Below are 13,643 nucleotides of genomic sequence, written 5' to 3'. Positions count from 1 at the left end.
AGAGAGAGAGAGATCACCATGGAAACAGAAAGCCACTATTCTATTTTTAGCCTCATAGGAACCTTACAGGAAACAGAACACATTGGTTATGGTAATTAGCTGTTCCCTCCTCCTCCTATAGGAACCTCACAAGAAACAGAACACATTGGTTATGGTAATTAGCTGTTCCCTCCTCCTCCTATGGGAACCTTACAGGAAACAGAACAAATTGGTTATGGTAATTAGCTGTTCCCTCCTCCTATAGGAACCTTACAGGAAACAGAACACATTGGTTATGGTAATTGGCTGTTCCCTCCTCCTCCTATAGTAACCTTACAGGAAACAGAACACATTGGTTATGGTAATTAGCTGTTCCCTCCTCCTCCTATAGGAACCTTACAGGAAGCAGAACACATTGGTTATGGTAATTAGCTGTTCCCTCCTCCTCCTATAGGAACCTTACAGGAAACAGAACACATTGGTTATGGTAATTAGCTGTTCCCTCCTCCTCCTTACAGGAAACAGAACACATTGGTTATGGTAATTAGCTGTTCCCTCCTCCTCCTATAGGAACCTTACAGGAAACAGAACACATTGGTTTATGGTAATTAACTGTTCGCTTTTTCTCCAATGGGAACATTACAGAAGACAAAACACACATCTCATCTCTTCCTGACTCAATGTCCTCTCATCTCCTTCTGATGCAATGTCCTCTTAAATAATTTCCTGACAATGTCCTCTCATCTCATCTTCTCATGACTCAATGTCCTCTCCTCTCATCTCATCTTCTCGTGACTGAATATCCTCTCGTCTCATCTCCTCCTGACTAAATGTCCTCTCACCTCCTCCTTACTCAATGTCCTTTCATCTCATCTCTTCCTGACTCAATGTCCTGTTATCTTATCCTGGCTCAATTTCCATTAATCTCATCTCTTCCTGACTCAATGTCCTCTCATCTCATCCCCTCCTGACTCAATGTCCTCTCATCTCCTCCTGACTCAATGTCCTCTCATCTCATCTCCTCCTGACTCAATGTCCTCTCATCTCATCTCCTCCTGACTCAATGTCCTCTCATTGCATCTCCTCCTGACTCAATGTCCTCTCATCTCCTCATGACTCAATGTCTTCTCATCTCCTCCTGACTCATTATCCTCTCACCTCCTCCTGACTCAATATCCTCTGATCTCATCTCCTCCTGACTCATTATCCTCTCATCTCCTCCTGACTCAATCTCCTCTCAACTCCTCCTGACTCATTATCCTCTCATCTCCTCCTGACTCATTATCCTCTCGTCTCCTCCTGACTCATTATCCCCTCATCTCCTCCTGACTCATTATCCTCTCACCTCATCTCCTGCTGACTAAATGTCCTTTCATTTCATTCCCTCCTAACTCAATGGCCCATTAAGAATGTCTAGAGATGTCCTTATTGGGACAGTGGTCACCGTCTTCTGTTTTGTGGGATGTGAGGCCACATGAATGCTCTTTCCCATGAGACGCGTCTTGAACGTTAATATCTTAAATTCTCAAAACACGCTAACCACGTTTTGGCTAAGACCTATTTGACATTAAGGGGATGGTCTCTTGGAAACATTCCTTGCACATCACAGGAACATTCCTATCTTAAGGTTATTTAATGACCTAATGCATTCTTTAAAGTAATGGGAACATGTGTTGTTAGCTGGGTGATGATTGCAGATGTAACAGTGATGGTTGAGTCAACCAGGCTGGCATGATGATTAATATTGTTACCTGAGAGCTGAAGACTGATGTTGTCGCCCTGTTGTTTTCTGTTCTGTCTGAATCTGTCTGAAGACTGATGTTGTCTCTGTTGTTTTCTGTTCTGTCTGAATCTGTCTGAAGACTGATGTTGTCTCTCTGTTCTGTCTGAATCTGTCTGAAGACTGATGTTGTCTCTCTGTTCTGTCTGAATCTGTCTGAAGACTGATGTTGTCTCTGTTGTTTTCTGTTCTGTCTGAATCTGTCTGAAGACTGATGTTGTCTCTCTGTTCTGTCTGAAGACTGATGTTGTCTCTCTGTTCTGTCTGAATCTGTCTGAAGACTGATGTTGTCTCTCTGTTCTGTCTGAATCTGTCTGAAGACTGATGTTGTCTCTCTGTTGTTTTCTTTTCTGTCTGAATCTGTCTGAAGACTGATGTTGTCTCTCTGTTCTGTCTGAATCTGTCTGAAGACTGATGTTGTCTCTCTGTTGATTCTGTTCTGCCTGAAGACTGATGTTGTCTCCCTGTTGTTTCTGTTCTGTCTAAATCTGTCTGAAGACTGATGTTGTCTCTTTGTTGTTTTCTGTTCTGTCTGAAGACTGATGTTGTCTCCCTGTTGTTTCTGTTCTGTCTGAATATGTCTGAAGACTGATGTTGTCTCTCTGTTCTGTCTGAATCTACCTGAAGACTGATGTTTTCTCCCTGTTGTTTCTGTTCTGTCTAAATCTGTCTGAAGACTTATGTTCTCTCTGTTCTGTCTGAATCTGTCTGAAGACTGATGTCTCTCTGTTGTTTTCTGTTCTGTCTGAAGACTGATGTTGTCTCCCTGTTGTTTCTGTTCTGTCTGAATCTGTCTGAAGACTGATGTTGTCTTTCTGTTCTGTCTGAATCTGTCTGAAGAGTGATGTCTCTCTGTTGTTTTCTGTTGTGTCTGAAGACTGATGTTGTCTCCCTGTTGTTTCTGTTCTGTCTGAATCTGTCTGAAGACTGATGTCTCTCTGTTCTGTCTGAATCTGTCTGAAGACTGATGTTGTCTCTCTGTTCTGTCTGAATCTGTCTGAAGACTGATTTTGTCTCTGTTGTTTTCTGTTCTGTCTGAATCTGTCTGAAGACTGATGTTGTCTCTCTGTTCTGTCTGAAGACTGATGTTGTCTCTCTGTTCTGTCTGAATCTGTCTGAAGACTGATGTTGTCTCTCTGTTCTGTCTGAATCTGTCTGAAGACTGATGTTGTCTCTCTGTTGTTTTCTGTTCTGTCTGAATCTGTCTGAAGACTGATGTTGTCTCTCTGTTCTGACTGAAGACTGATGTTGTCTCTCTGTTGATTCTGTTCTGCCTGAAGACTGATGTTGTCTCCCTGTTGTTTCTGTTCTGTCTAAATCTGTCTGAAGACTGATGTTGTCTCCCTGTTGTTTCTGTTCTGTCTGAATCTGTCTGAAGACTGATGTTGTCTCTCTGTTCTGTCTGAATCTATCTGAAGACTGATGTTGTCTCCCTGTTGTTTCTGTTCTGTCTAAATCTGTCTGAAGACTGATGTTCTCTCTGTTCTGTCTGAATCTGTCTAAAGACTGATGTCTCTCTGTTGTTTTCTGTTCTGTCTGAAGACTGATGTTGTCTCCCTGTTGTTTCTGTTCTGCCTGAATCTGTCTGAAGACTGATGTTGTCTTTCTGTTCTGTCTGAATCTGTCTGAAGAGTGATGTCTCTGTTGTTTTCTGTTGTGTCTGAAGACTGATGTTGTCTCTCTGTTGTTTCTGTTCTGTCTGAAGACTGATGTTGTCTCTCTGTTGTTTTCTGTTCTGTCTGAATCTGTCTGAAGACTGATGTTGTCTCTCTGTTCTGTCTGAATCTATCTGAAGACTGATGTTGTCTCTCTGTTGTTTCCTGTTCTGTCAGAAAGTGTCCTTCTGGTTACTGATTCTGAGACTGTTGTTTCTGTTCTGTCCCCCAGGAGTGTTGTGTCAGCAGAGAGGAGACCTGAGGCTGTGTGGTGGAGCCATCCATGTTGCCGTTCTCCCTTTATCTCTACCTCCATCCTATTCTCCTCCCCTCTTCCTCCTCTTCCTCCACCTGCTGCAGAGATTGGCCCAGCTCCCAGTCTCTCCTCACAGCTCCCTCTCCCCTCCCCCCTGCAGTCGTGCATTTCTGAGTCCCTGCCCTTGCCCCTGCCTCCCCCTGCCCTGCCTGACTCCTGCCTCCCACCTGCCCTGCCTCCCCCCTGCCCCTGCCCCTGCCAGAACCCTATCTGAACCCTGCCCTTGCCTCCCCCTGCCTGACCCCTGACTGCCCCCTGCCTGTGCCTCACCCCTGCCTGAACCCTGCTCTTGTCTGCCCCTGCCTGACCCCTGCCTCACCCCCCCCCCCCCCCCCACCATGATGGAGTTGGGGGGTGTGTCCTATCTGACAGAGGAGTGTCTTCTACAGGCCACGCCCACCTGCCTTGGGTGCTTCATCGAGACCCGGGACCCCGCCCCTATCCATGACCCCACCCCTATCCATGACCCCGGCCCCACGACTCCCGACCTTGACCGCGAGGTGGGGCTGGTAAGCCACCAGGACTTGGAGGCCACTTCCTGCCCTATCTCTGACATCAGCAGCATCAATATGCCATGTCTGAGCCAGGCTGGAGAGGTCATGAAGGTCCTCGAGGAGCCGCTCCTGTCAGACCAGCTTCTCAGCTTCTCCATGACCAAAACCTGCCACGCCACCGCCCTCGCTACCGCTAACGACAAGACAGGAGACAACAGAGAGAAGAGAGAGGCAGAGGATCCCATGACCAAGAATCTGTATGAGGGCCTCCTATTGGACAAAGTGAATGTGGAGGAAATGCTGCTATTGGACAAGGTCCCCGGGGAGGAAGTGTTGCTATTGGACAAAGTGAACGGGGAGAAGGTGCTGCTATTGGACAAGGTCCCCGGGGAGGAAGTGTTGCTATTGGACAAAGTGAACGGGGAGGAGGTGCTGCTATTGGACAAGGTCCCCGGGGAGGAAGTGTTGCTATTGGACAAGGTGAACAGAGAGGAGGTTCTCTTATTGGACAAAGTGAAAGTGGAGGAGGTGCTGCTATCGGACAAGGTCAGCGGTGAGGAGGTCCTTCTGGCCAATGCGGGTCAGGACTGGGGTTACTTCGAGTCGTTTATCAGTGAGTCCAAGATGGAGCTGCTGGACCTGTGTTCTAAGACCGACCTGTCAGTCAACCTGTTCTCCGAGGACGACGTTGACAACCTGTTTGACGACGACGACGAGGACTCAGCTCTGAGCAGCGACATGTGTTCTCTAAAGATCCGCTACGAATCCTTCCAGGACAACATGAGAGAGAAGACTAACGTCCTGCAGGAGGACACACAGTTTAACTTCTTCCCCTCTGTCCTGGTCAACTGTGCCAAGAGGGAGGATGGAGGAGGAGGAAGGGGGAGGAGGACAGGGGAGGAGGGTAAAGCTGAGGAGCTGAGCCTAGTGGTGGGGGAGGAGGGTGGGAAGGTGGGGGATGAGGGGGGAGGTGTTAGCCCCCTATTGGGGTCTCAGGGGTCCCAGGGTTCACCCCTCTCCTCCCCCTCCTCTGTCAACTACCTGCTGGAGTTCAGAAACCCTGCCGAGGAGTACGCGGAGTACAGCGACGACTCCTCCTGCACCTTCTCGGACACCCTGCAGAAGTCGCAGCAGGAGGCGCAGCCGGGCCAGAGGAGGGGAGGAGGAGGAGGAGGAAGTGTGCCCCAGGGTTCCAGGAGACTCCTCAGCCCCTCTAATCCTCTGAACTACGGCCTGCGCTCCAAAAGGAAGGTCCGCTACAGTGACGACTACCTATACGAAGTCGACTCCATCGGCAGCCACGAGAAGACCGAGAGAATCGCCATGGAGAAGAGAGAGAAGGTTCCGGCGGGACAGAGGGAGGAGGATGTGGACTGGTGCCCCAAGAAGAGACGGAAATTCTCCCGGAATGAGCCGCCAGTCATCATCAAGTACATAATCATCAACCGCTTCAAAGGGCAGAGACACATGTCTGTGAATCTGGGCAGGCTGGACCCTGCCGGGGACGCTGCCGTGAGCCTGGACGCCGCCGCGGAGAGCCACTACTCCTCTCTGTCTCCACTGAAAGACTTCTGGCAGGAGAGGAGGAAGGAGGAGCAGCTGCGGCTGGTGTCCAGAGATAAACAGCATCTGAACAGGCGCCGTCACCGCCAACGCCCTTTTAGTTCCATGCACCCCAAACGGAAATACAAGATAGCCAACAGGCTGTGTGTCCAGAGGATCCCCCAGACAGACGAGGGAACAGCAGCAGCACAGGACTTGGGTTCTACCCCCTCTGTCTCTGATCAGGCTGTTACTACAGAGGAGGGGGGAGGGGGAAGAGCAACGTTAGAACCACAGAACATCACACACACCGAAACAGCCAAGAGGAGCCGCACCCAGGAGAGAGAGGAGAGGGATGGGAGGAGGATGGGAGGAGGGAAAACAGGGAGGATAAGAAAATTCAAGAGCCAAGCCAGGCTGAGCAGTAACAAGAAAATGAAAGAGGGAGGAGCAGGTGGAAGAGCGGAGGGGGGGAGCGTGATGAATGGAGCGGCGGATGCCTGTACTGCTGCTGATGCTGGGGTGTTAACCAACCAGGAGCCTGCTGGCAGCATAAGAGTGGCAGACATCAGCTCTAACACACCCAGTCCCACTTTCTCCTCCCTGGATCCCACCAACCAGCAGACATTCCCCTTCACCTCCTCCTCCTGCGTCTCCTCCTCTTGCTCCTCTGACCAAGCTGTACCTTCTGGGGAGAGGGAGGAAGGGGTGTCAGTGATCCCAGGGGGGTACCTGCAGACCCTACTAGATGCCTCAGACTCCTCCAGAGTGGCAGGTATCACCTACTACCCCCAGCAGCCTCCCAGCCAGCACTATCCCCTGGGTCTCTCTCTAGAGGAGAAACAGACCCCCAGCCAGCACTATCCCCTGGGTCTCTCTCTAGAGGAAAAACAGTTTGCCTCCCTGCAGCTAGTCCAGAGCTGTGTCCTCTCCCCTCCCTCCGAGCCAGAGCTCCAACAATCCCACCAAAACTGTCCCAGCTTCCCCCCCTCCATGTGGAACCACCAGCCCCATCTCTGCCCCAGCTACCCCCACAGCCAGGGGGGCTTCGGCCCCAACACCACTCTCCTCTCCAGCGGGTTCCTGCCCTTGTCGGACGGCCTGCCTGGGTCTCGGTCAGGGTCTGGGTCGGACTATAGCCAGCAGAGATCAGAGACTGACAGACTGCTGTACGAGAAGAGTTACCTTGTAGAGGACGACGGGATGGGGCTGCAGCCAGGGTCGGGGGTGGAGCTACAGGAGCTGCAGGTGTGTCAGACAGTTGTCGGTCTGGGGCAGGTGCAGTACCAGAGAGGCTCTCTCTGCTCAGACCATGGATGTCTAATCAGCTATGACTCTGTGGGCTCCTTGTCCGTCGGCTCCTCCAACTATAGCTCTCAGAGCCTCCAGTCCTGCAGCTGTGGGGAACAGCGTGAGGTAGGAGGGGAGACGGAGGAGAGGAGAGACAGCTACCTGCAGCACTGCAGCCCCACGGTGTTGTTCCAAAAGAGCCTGGAGAACATGGGTCACCCCATCACCCCCCTCAGAGAGTCCTCAGACCTCCTCGACATCTCCAACTTCACACCCGACAAGTTCAGACACTCCTCCCTGTCCGAGCTGTCGCCCCCGGAGACCCCCAACCTCTCCCCCCAGGTGACGGGGTGGGAGATGAGGACAGGAGGCAAAGCCCCGGAGTACCAGGATCATGTGACAGGATGTGACATCAGCAGGGAGGCGAAGTGGAACTGTGACATCATGCAGCAGGCGGAGCAACACGGGGTGGAGGGGCGGCAGTTCCAGATTCACCCCTCATTCAACGGAGAGGGGGAGGAGCAGGGGGGGAAGAACACCCGCTCTAAGAGGAAAGCAGGTTATAAACAGGCTACAGCGGCAGCAGGGGGACAGCAGGGGCCTAAGAAAGGCCGGGCCCCCAGAGCATCCAAGACAGAGAAGGCGAAGATGCCTAGACAGAGCCGCTCCTCTACGAAGATCAAAGCCATGCTGGAGGGGATGGCTGCCAAGGGCCAGGCGCAGGCAGGGGGGAACCTTCAGCCCCACAGCCACGGTAGCACTGGGGACTGGTCTGGTAGCAGCACCGGGCCTAGGGGCTGGTCGGAAGGGAACACCAGCCTGGGGGAACGGGAGGAGCAGCAGGAGTTTGAGGAGCCGTCTAACATCCTCTCCAACATTGTGTCCGGCATGGCGGAGGTCCAGAGGTTCATGATGGAGTCCATGGAGCCTCTGTGGGACCCGCTGGAGGGCGGCCTGACGCCTGACGCCAACAGCCTCAACATGAAGACCCTCCACATCCTCCAGGGGAGGGGGGGCAAGAAGGGAGCAGGCTCCGTGGGGGTCGGACGGGGCAGGAAGGCCAGGTGCAAGGTGGGAAAGAACCAGGCCAAGTTTAACACCTCCCACCCCATCTTCCCCCAGCTTGCTCTGGGCTGCAACATGTTCGACAAACCCAACTCTATTAGCCCAGGCCCCGCGCACAAAAAACTGTATCGTCACAAGACCAGTGCCAAGTTCCCAAACATGGAGACTGTGAAGGGCAAGCGAGGGGGAGCGGAGAGGAACCCAAACAAAGACTTGGCTCTCATGGCCTCTTTTGAGAAATTGAGGTAATATTTTGTTATCTGCTGCTGTTGCCCTACCACCCCCCCCCCTCCCAACCCCCCTCCTCCTCATCCTCCCAACCCCCTCCACTACCTGCTCAGCCCCCCTTCCTCCTTCTACCCCCCTCTCTCCCTCCACTACCTGCTCAGCCCCCCTTCCTCCTCCCACCCCCCTATCTCCCTACACTACCTGCTCAGTCCCCCTTCCTCCTCCCACCCCCCTCTCTTCCTCCACTACCTGCTTAGACCCCCTTCCTCCTCCCATCCCCCTATCTCCCTCCACTACCTGCTCAGCCCCCCTTCCTCCTCCCACCCCCATCTCTTCCTCCACTACCTGCTCAGCCCCCCTTCCTCCTCCCACCTCCCTATCTCCCTCCACTACCTGCTTAGTCCCCCTTCTCCTCCCACCCCCTGTCTCCCTCCACTACCTGCTCAGACCCCCCTCCCCCCCACTACCTGCTCAGCGCCCCCCTCTTCCCCCCAGCACCACTGATGCTGCAATGCTAGAGCTGCATGATGACTACATTACCCAGACTCCCCCACTTCCTTTACCCCCCTGAAGAGGACCGTAATATCTGCATGAGAAACACTCTTGTAGTTCTTCTTTACAAACTACGTGTTGAGTGATTGTGTCCAGCTTTATTGAGATTTGAAACAAACTACCATGGCTGTTTGTTTCTGCTTTGTTTTTTCTTTCCTGGTTGTTTCAGTTTTTGTCAGAAAAAATATGAAGCGTTTAATACAGTTTTATCTTTTCGTGGGAACTTTATTTTGTTTGTGTATTATTTCAGTGAACTTTGCTGGACTGAGTTGTGTATTATCTCAGTGAACCTTGCTAGGCTGAGTTGTGTATTATCGCAGTGAACCTTGTTAGGCTGAGTTGTGTATTATCTCAGTGAACCTTGCTGGACTGAGTTGTGTATTATCTCAGTGAACCTTGCTGGACTGAGTTGTGTATTATCTCAGTGAACCTTGCTAGGCTGAGTTGTCTATTTTCTCAGTGAACCTTGCTAGGCTGAGTTGTGTATTTTCTCCCTTCCTTCAGAAGGGAGATAAATAAATGCTTTCAACCCCCCCCCCGCCCCTCTGTTTTGTAGGCAGAATATGGCCGTCTTGTTGTCGCTGTCCTTCAGATAGACACTGCCTGGCTCAGTTCAAGAGGAAAAACTACAACTCCCCCATAACACCCCTCTCTCTTCTGAGCCCCTCCCCTTGTATAAACCCAAGACATCTTCAACACAAGATGGGACCATTTTTGTATCGATTACATATCAAATTAGCATTTTGTCTTAATTTTCTTATTTTGGTTTGGAATGAGCTTGTAATTCTCCTGTTCTTTACTGTTTAGTTTCTCCTGGAGTTTTAAAAAGGAGCTGGTCATTCTAAAGAGACATTTATATATGTTCACAGTGCTCCGTCCACTATCAGAGTATTTTTGTCTATGTTGTTGTACAGCTCCATGTACTATCTGCAAAAAAAAATCATATTTATTTTAATCTTCAAAATCAATGAGCCAAAAGGTAAAGATGACCTCTTATATATACTGAACAAAAATATAAATGCAACATGCAATAATTTCGAATATTTTACTGAGTTACAGTTCAAATAAGGAAATCAGTCAATTGAAATCGATTCATCAGGCCCTAATCTATGGATTTCACATGACTGGGCAGGGGCGCCACCACGGGTGGGCCTGGGAAGGCATAGGCCCACCCACTTGGGAGCCATGCCCAGCCAATCAGAATAAGATTTTCCCACAGAAGGGTTGTATGCTCCCCACAGACATCTGTGGCATTTTGTTGTGTGAACTGCACATTTTAGGGTGGCCTTTTATTGTCCCCAGCACAAGGTGCACCTGTGTAATGATCATGCTATTTAATCAGCTTCTTGATATGCCACAACTGTCAGGTGGATGGATTATTTTGGCAAAGGAGAAATGCTCACTGTCAGGGATGTAAACAAATGTGTGCACAAAATGTAGAGTAATAAGCTTTTTTGTGCGTATGGAACATTTCTGGGATCTTTTATTTCAGCTCATGAAACATGGGATCAACACTTTACATGTTGCGTTTATATTTTTGCTCAGTGTAGAATACAGAGACTATAGAGTATAGATATATAGAATACAGAAACTATAGAGTATAGATGTATAGAATACAGAGCGGATATTGGCTGTTTAGTTTTCTTTATCCATTGTGTATATCAAATGCTCTGGTTGGCTGGCTGCTCACAGAGGTAATCATGTCAGACAGACAGCAGAGTGCTTCATTCCATTGTCATGTTGTATCAGGACGTTCAAGGTGTTGTACTACTGACAGCAGTGAGTAGCACTGCAGCCATGCATCGATGCAGAGGGCATGACCTCATCACATTACACTGGCACCTTTTAAGTTGGTAAAAAAAAAACTGGGATATACACTAGTAGAAATCAATGAAAGCATTTCCAGCAGCTACGACTCCTATTGCCATTCCATATGACATGTTAAAGGGGGTCAGCTCCACTTCATTCTACAATTCCATATGAGATGTTAAAGGGGGTCAGCTCCACTTCATTCTACCATTCCATATGAGATGTTAAAGGGGGTCAGCAACACTTCATTCTACCATTTATTACATTATGTTGCATTGTATTTGACTCTTAAACATTCTCAGACACTGGATGAGTCCTAAATGGCACGCTATATAGCCCAATGGCCCCGGTCAAAAGTAGTGCACTATATAAGTATTAGGTTGTAATCACATATAGTTACCTCCACTTCACTGTCAGATATAAACCTTGGAGCTTTTTATTTGTGTACATGTATTGAAAGCAGTAACTCCCCTCAGTGTGCTCTGAACATTTCAGAACTGCACGACCAATCTTATTGTTTAAATAGCTTCTGAAGTTTCATAATTGTATGTTTGTTAATAATGGTAAAATATGGCAGGGTTTTTTTCCATTTCCTGAAAAGTTTCTGTTTTGGAGATAAGAGGTTTTCATTCATTGGACAGCAATGTGCTATGCCAGAGAGATTGGATTTATTTCTGACATATGAGCTCTTTGCTGAGTCTGTTAGTAGTGAGATCAGATCACTTCCTTCCTGTCACAGTGATCACGTTATCAGGTTGTCACGCCCTGACCATAGAGAGCCTTTTTTATTCTCTATTTTGGTTAGGTCGGGGTGTGACTTTGGGGGGGCGTTCCTATCTAGGTTGTCTAGTTCTATGTTGGCCTGGTATGGTTCCCAATCAGAGGCAGCTGTTTATCGTTGTCTCTGATTGGGGATCCTATTTAGGCAGCCATTTCCCCACTGGTTTTTGTGGGATCTTGTTTCTGTGTAGTTGCCTGTGAGCACTGCTTGAGCTTCACGTATCGTTTATTCTTTTATTGTTTTTTGTTCGGTTCTCTGATAATAAAAAGATGTCGAACCGATTCCACTCTGCGCTTTGGTCTGAGTATGATTACAACTACGATTGTGACAGGTTGGATGGTTTTAATGTTAACGACACCTTTATGAACACAGAAGAAGTGATCACATTATCAGGTTGGATGGTTTTAATGTTATTTAATGACGCTGTTATGGACAGAAGAAGCTCTGTCCGTCCCAGTGTCTCTCTGTGGGTGGTCTGCGTCACAAATGGCCCTCAGCCTGTTCTCTATAGTGCACTACTTCTGACCAGGGCCCATAGGACCTTGGTAGTATACAGGGAACAGGGTGCCATTTGGGACATTGCCTCTGTTACTCAAGACCATTCAGACTAATTACCTTCTCCTCTATGGAATCATTAGCTGCCATTACACCTCGTTGAGAACGTTCAGAAATCACTCTCAAAATGGAACCTGGTTCGTATTTATATCTATCGGTTAGATTCTCTGGAAAGCAGAAACAACGTCCCAGTTAAATCATCATCTCTCTGTTTCTCTATAACTCTCTGGATGATGTAGCTTCAACCCTGTTTCTGGAGAGTTACCGTCCTGTAGGTTATTCCTAGGTTATTCCTCCAACTCTAATCTAGCAGGAACGACCCTGATGTAACTATTACAGGAAGGGTACTCCTTAAATCTGTACATCGAATGTCCGCCTTAAATCTACACAAGACAGATAGGTTACAAGATAGTTAACTAATTGTAGAGACCCCCACCCTCTCTCTCTATCTTTCTCTCTCTCTATCTTTCTCTCTCTCTCTCTCGTTCTCTCTGTCTCTCTTCATCTCTTTGTCAGACTGTGTTTACAAAAATTTACTGAAGTTTACATGACGGAATTTATGTCATTGCGATCCATTCTTTCAGTGATTTTCCCTGTCCTTGACTGATACATAAACTACTGATACATAAACTATAGCGATGCCGAAATCTTGGTAAATACCCAATAAATTACTGGGAGTTTAAATATGGAGTGTGCGACTCTCTTTATTTTGATAGTTTCAAGTTTTAAAGTTTATTCGACACCAAATAATTTTTCTGGGTGTTCGCCAGCTCATGTTTTTTTATTCTACTGATAAATAAATGAACAAATACAGATCTGAGTCACTTATCCAGTCTGATAAGAACTGTTTTAAGCCTAGTGCTGAGAAAGATAGGTAACAAACTAGCCTGAAGTAGAGGCAGACTCTGTATGACAGACAGACAGCTGGTGTTTATGTCATCTGCAGAACACTGCAGTATGTCAATACAATCCATTGCGTCATTGATTTCCCATTTCTTTATAAACAACTTGTATATTTGAGGAACTGGTAAACAAACAAATTAACACATCCAGATAGAGATGTGAATCTCTTTCTCTTCTGTCCCTCCCCCTCTCTGTCCCTCCCCCTCTCTGTCCCCCCCCTCTTTCTATCTCTCTCTCTCTGTCTCTGTCTCTCTTTCTCTCTCTCTCTCTCTGTCTCTGTCTCTCTATCGTTCTCTCTCTCGTTCTCTCTCTGTCTCTCTCTCTCTCTTTCTCTTTCCTCTTTCTCTCCTCCCCCTCTCTCTCTGTCAGATAGTTGGAGAGTTATCGTCAACACACTGTGACAAAACAAACTACTTTGCTTCGCATTATCACATGGTCCACCTGATTGATATTACGGTACATGTGATGTTGGGAATTGATTACTTCACATGCTGCCGGAAACTTCATCAAGCATTATCAAATTCCCTATATCCTTCTCTCTCTCCTCTTTCTCTCTCTAATCTCTCTCTCTCTTTGTCTGCCCCTACTCTCTCCTACCCCTCTCCCCTCCTCTCTCTCTCTCTCTCTCTCTCTCTCTCTCTCTCTCTCTCCTCTCTCTCTCTCCTCTATCTCTCTATCTCCTCTCTCTCTCTCT

The 13,643-nt window shown here is 48.5% G+C and overlaps 1 protein-coding gene across 1 annotated transcript; it reads left to right on the top strand.

Annotated features, from left to right (window-relative positions):
- The first annotated feature begins 4,071 nt into the window (after positions 1 to 4,071).
- LOC115206774 (neurite extension and migration factor-like) lies at positions 4,072 to 8,853 on the top strand. Its single transcript, XM_029773975.1, has 2 exons — positions 4,072 to 8,366; positions 8,463 to 8,853. The coding sequence occupies exons 1-2, from the start codon at positions 4,072 to 4,074 to the stop codon at positions 8,851 to 8,853; spliced, it is 4,686 nt and encodes a 1,561-aa protein (XP_029629835.1).
- The last annotated feature ends 4,790 nt before the right edge of the window (positions 8,854 to 13,643 follow it).

Source organism: Salmo trutta, chromosome 13 (assembly GCF_901001165.1).
Source record: "Salmo trutta chromosome 13, fSalTru1.1, whole genome shotgun sequence".
Lineage (NCBI taxonomy): Eukaryota > Metazoa > Chordata > Actinopteri > Salmoniformes > Salmonidae > Salmo > Salmo trutta.
This window is presented reverse-complemented; position numbering and strand designations above follow the sequence as displayed.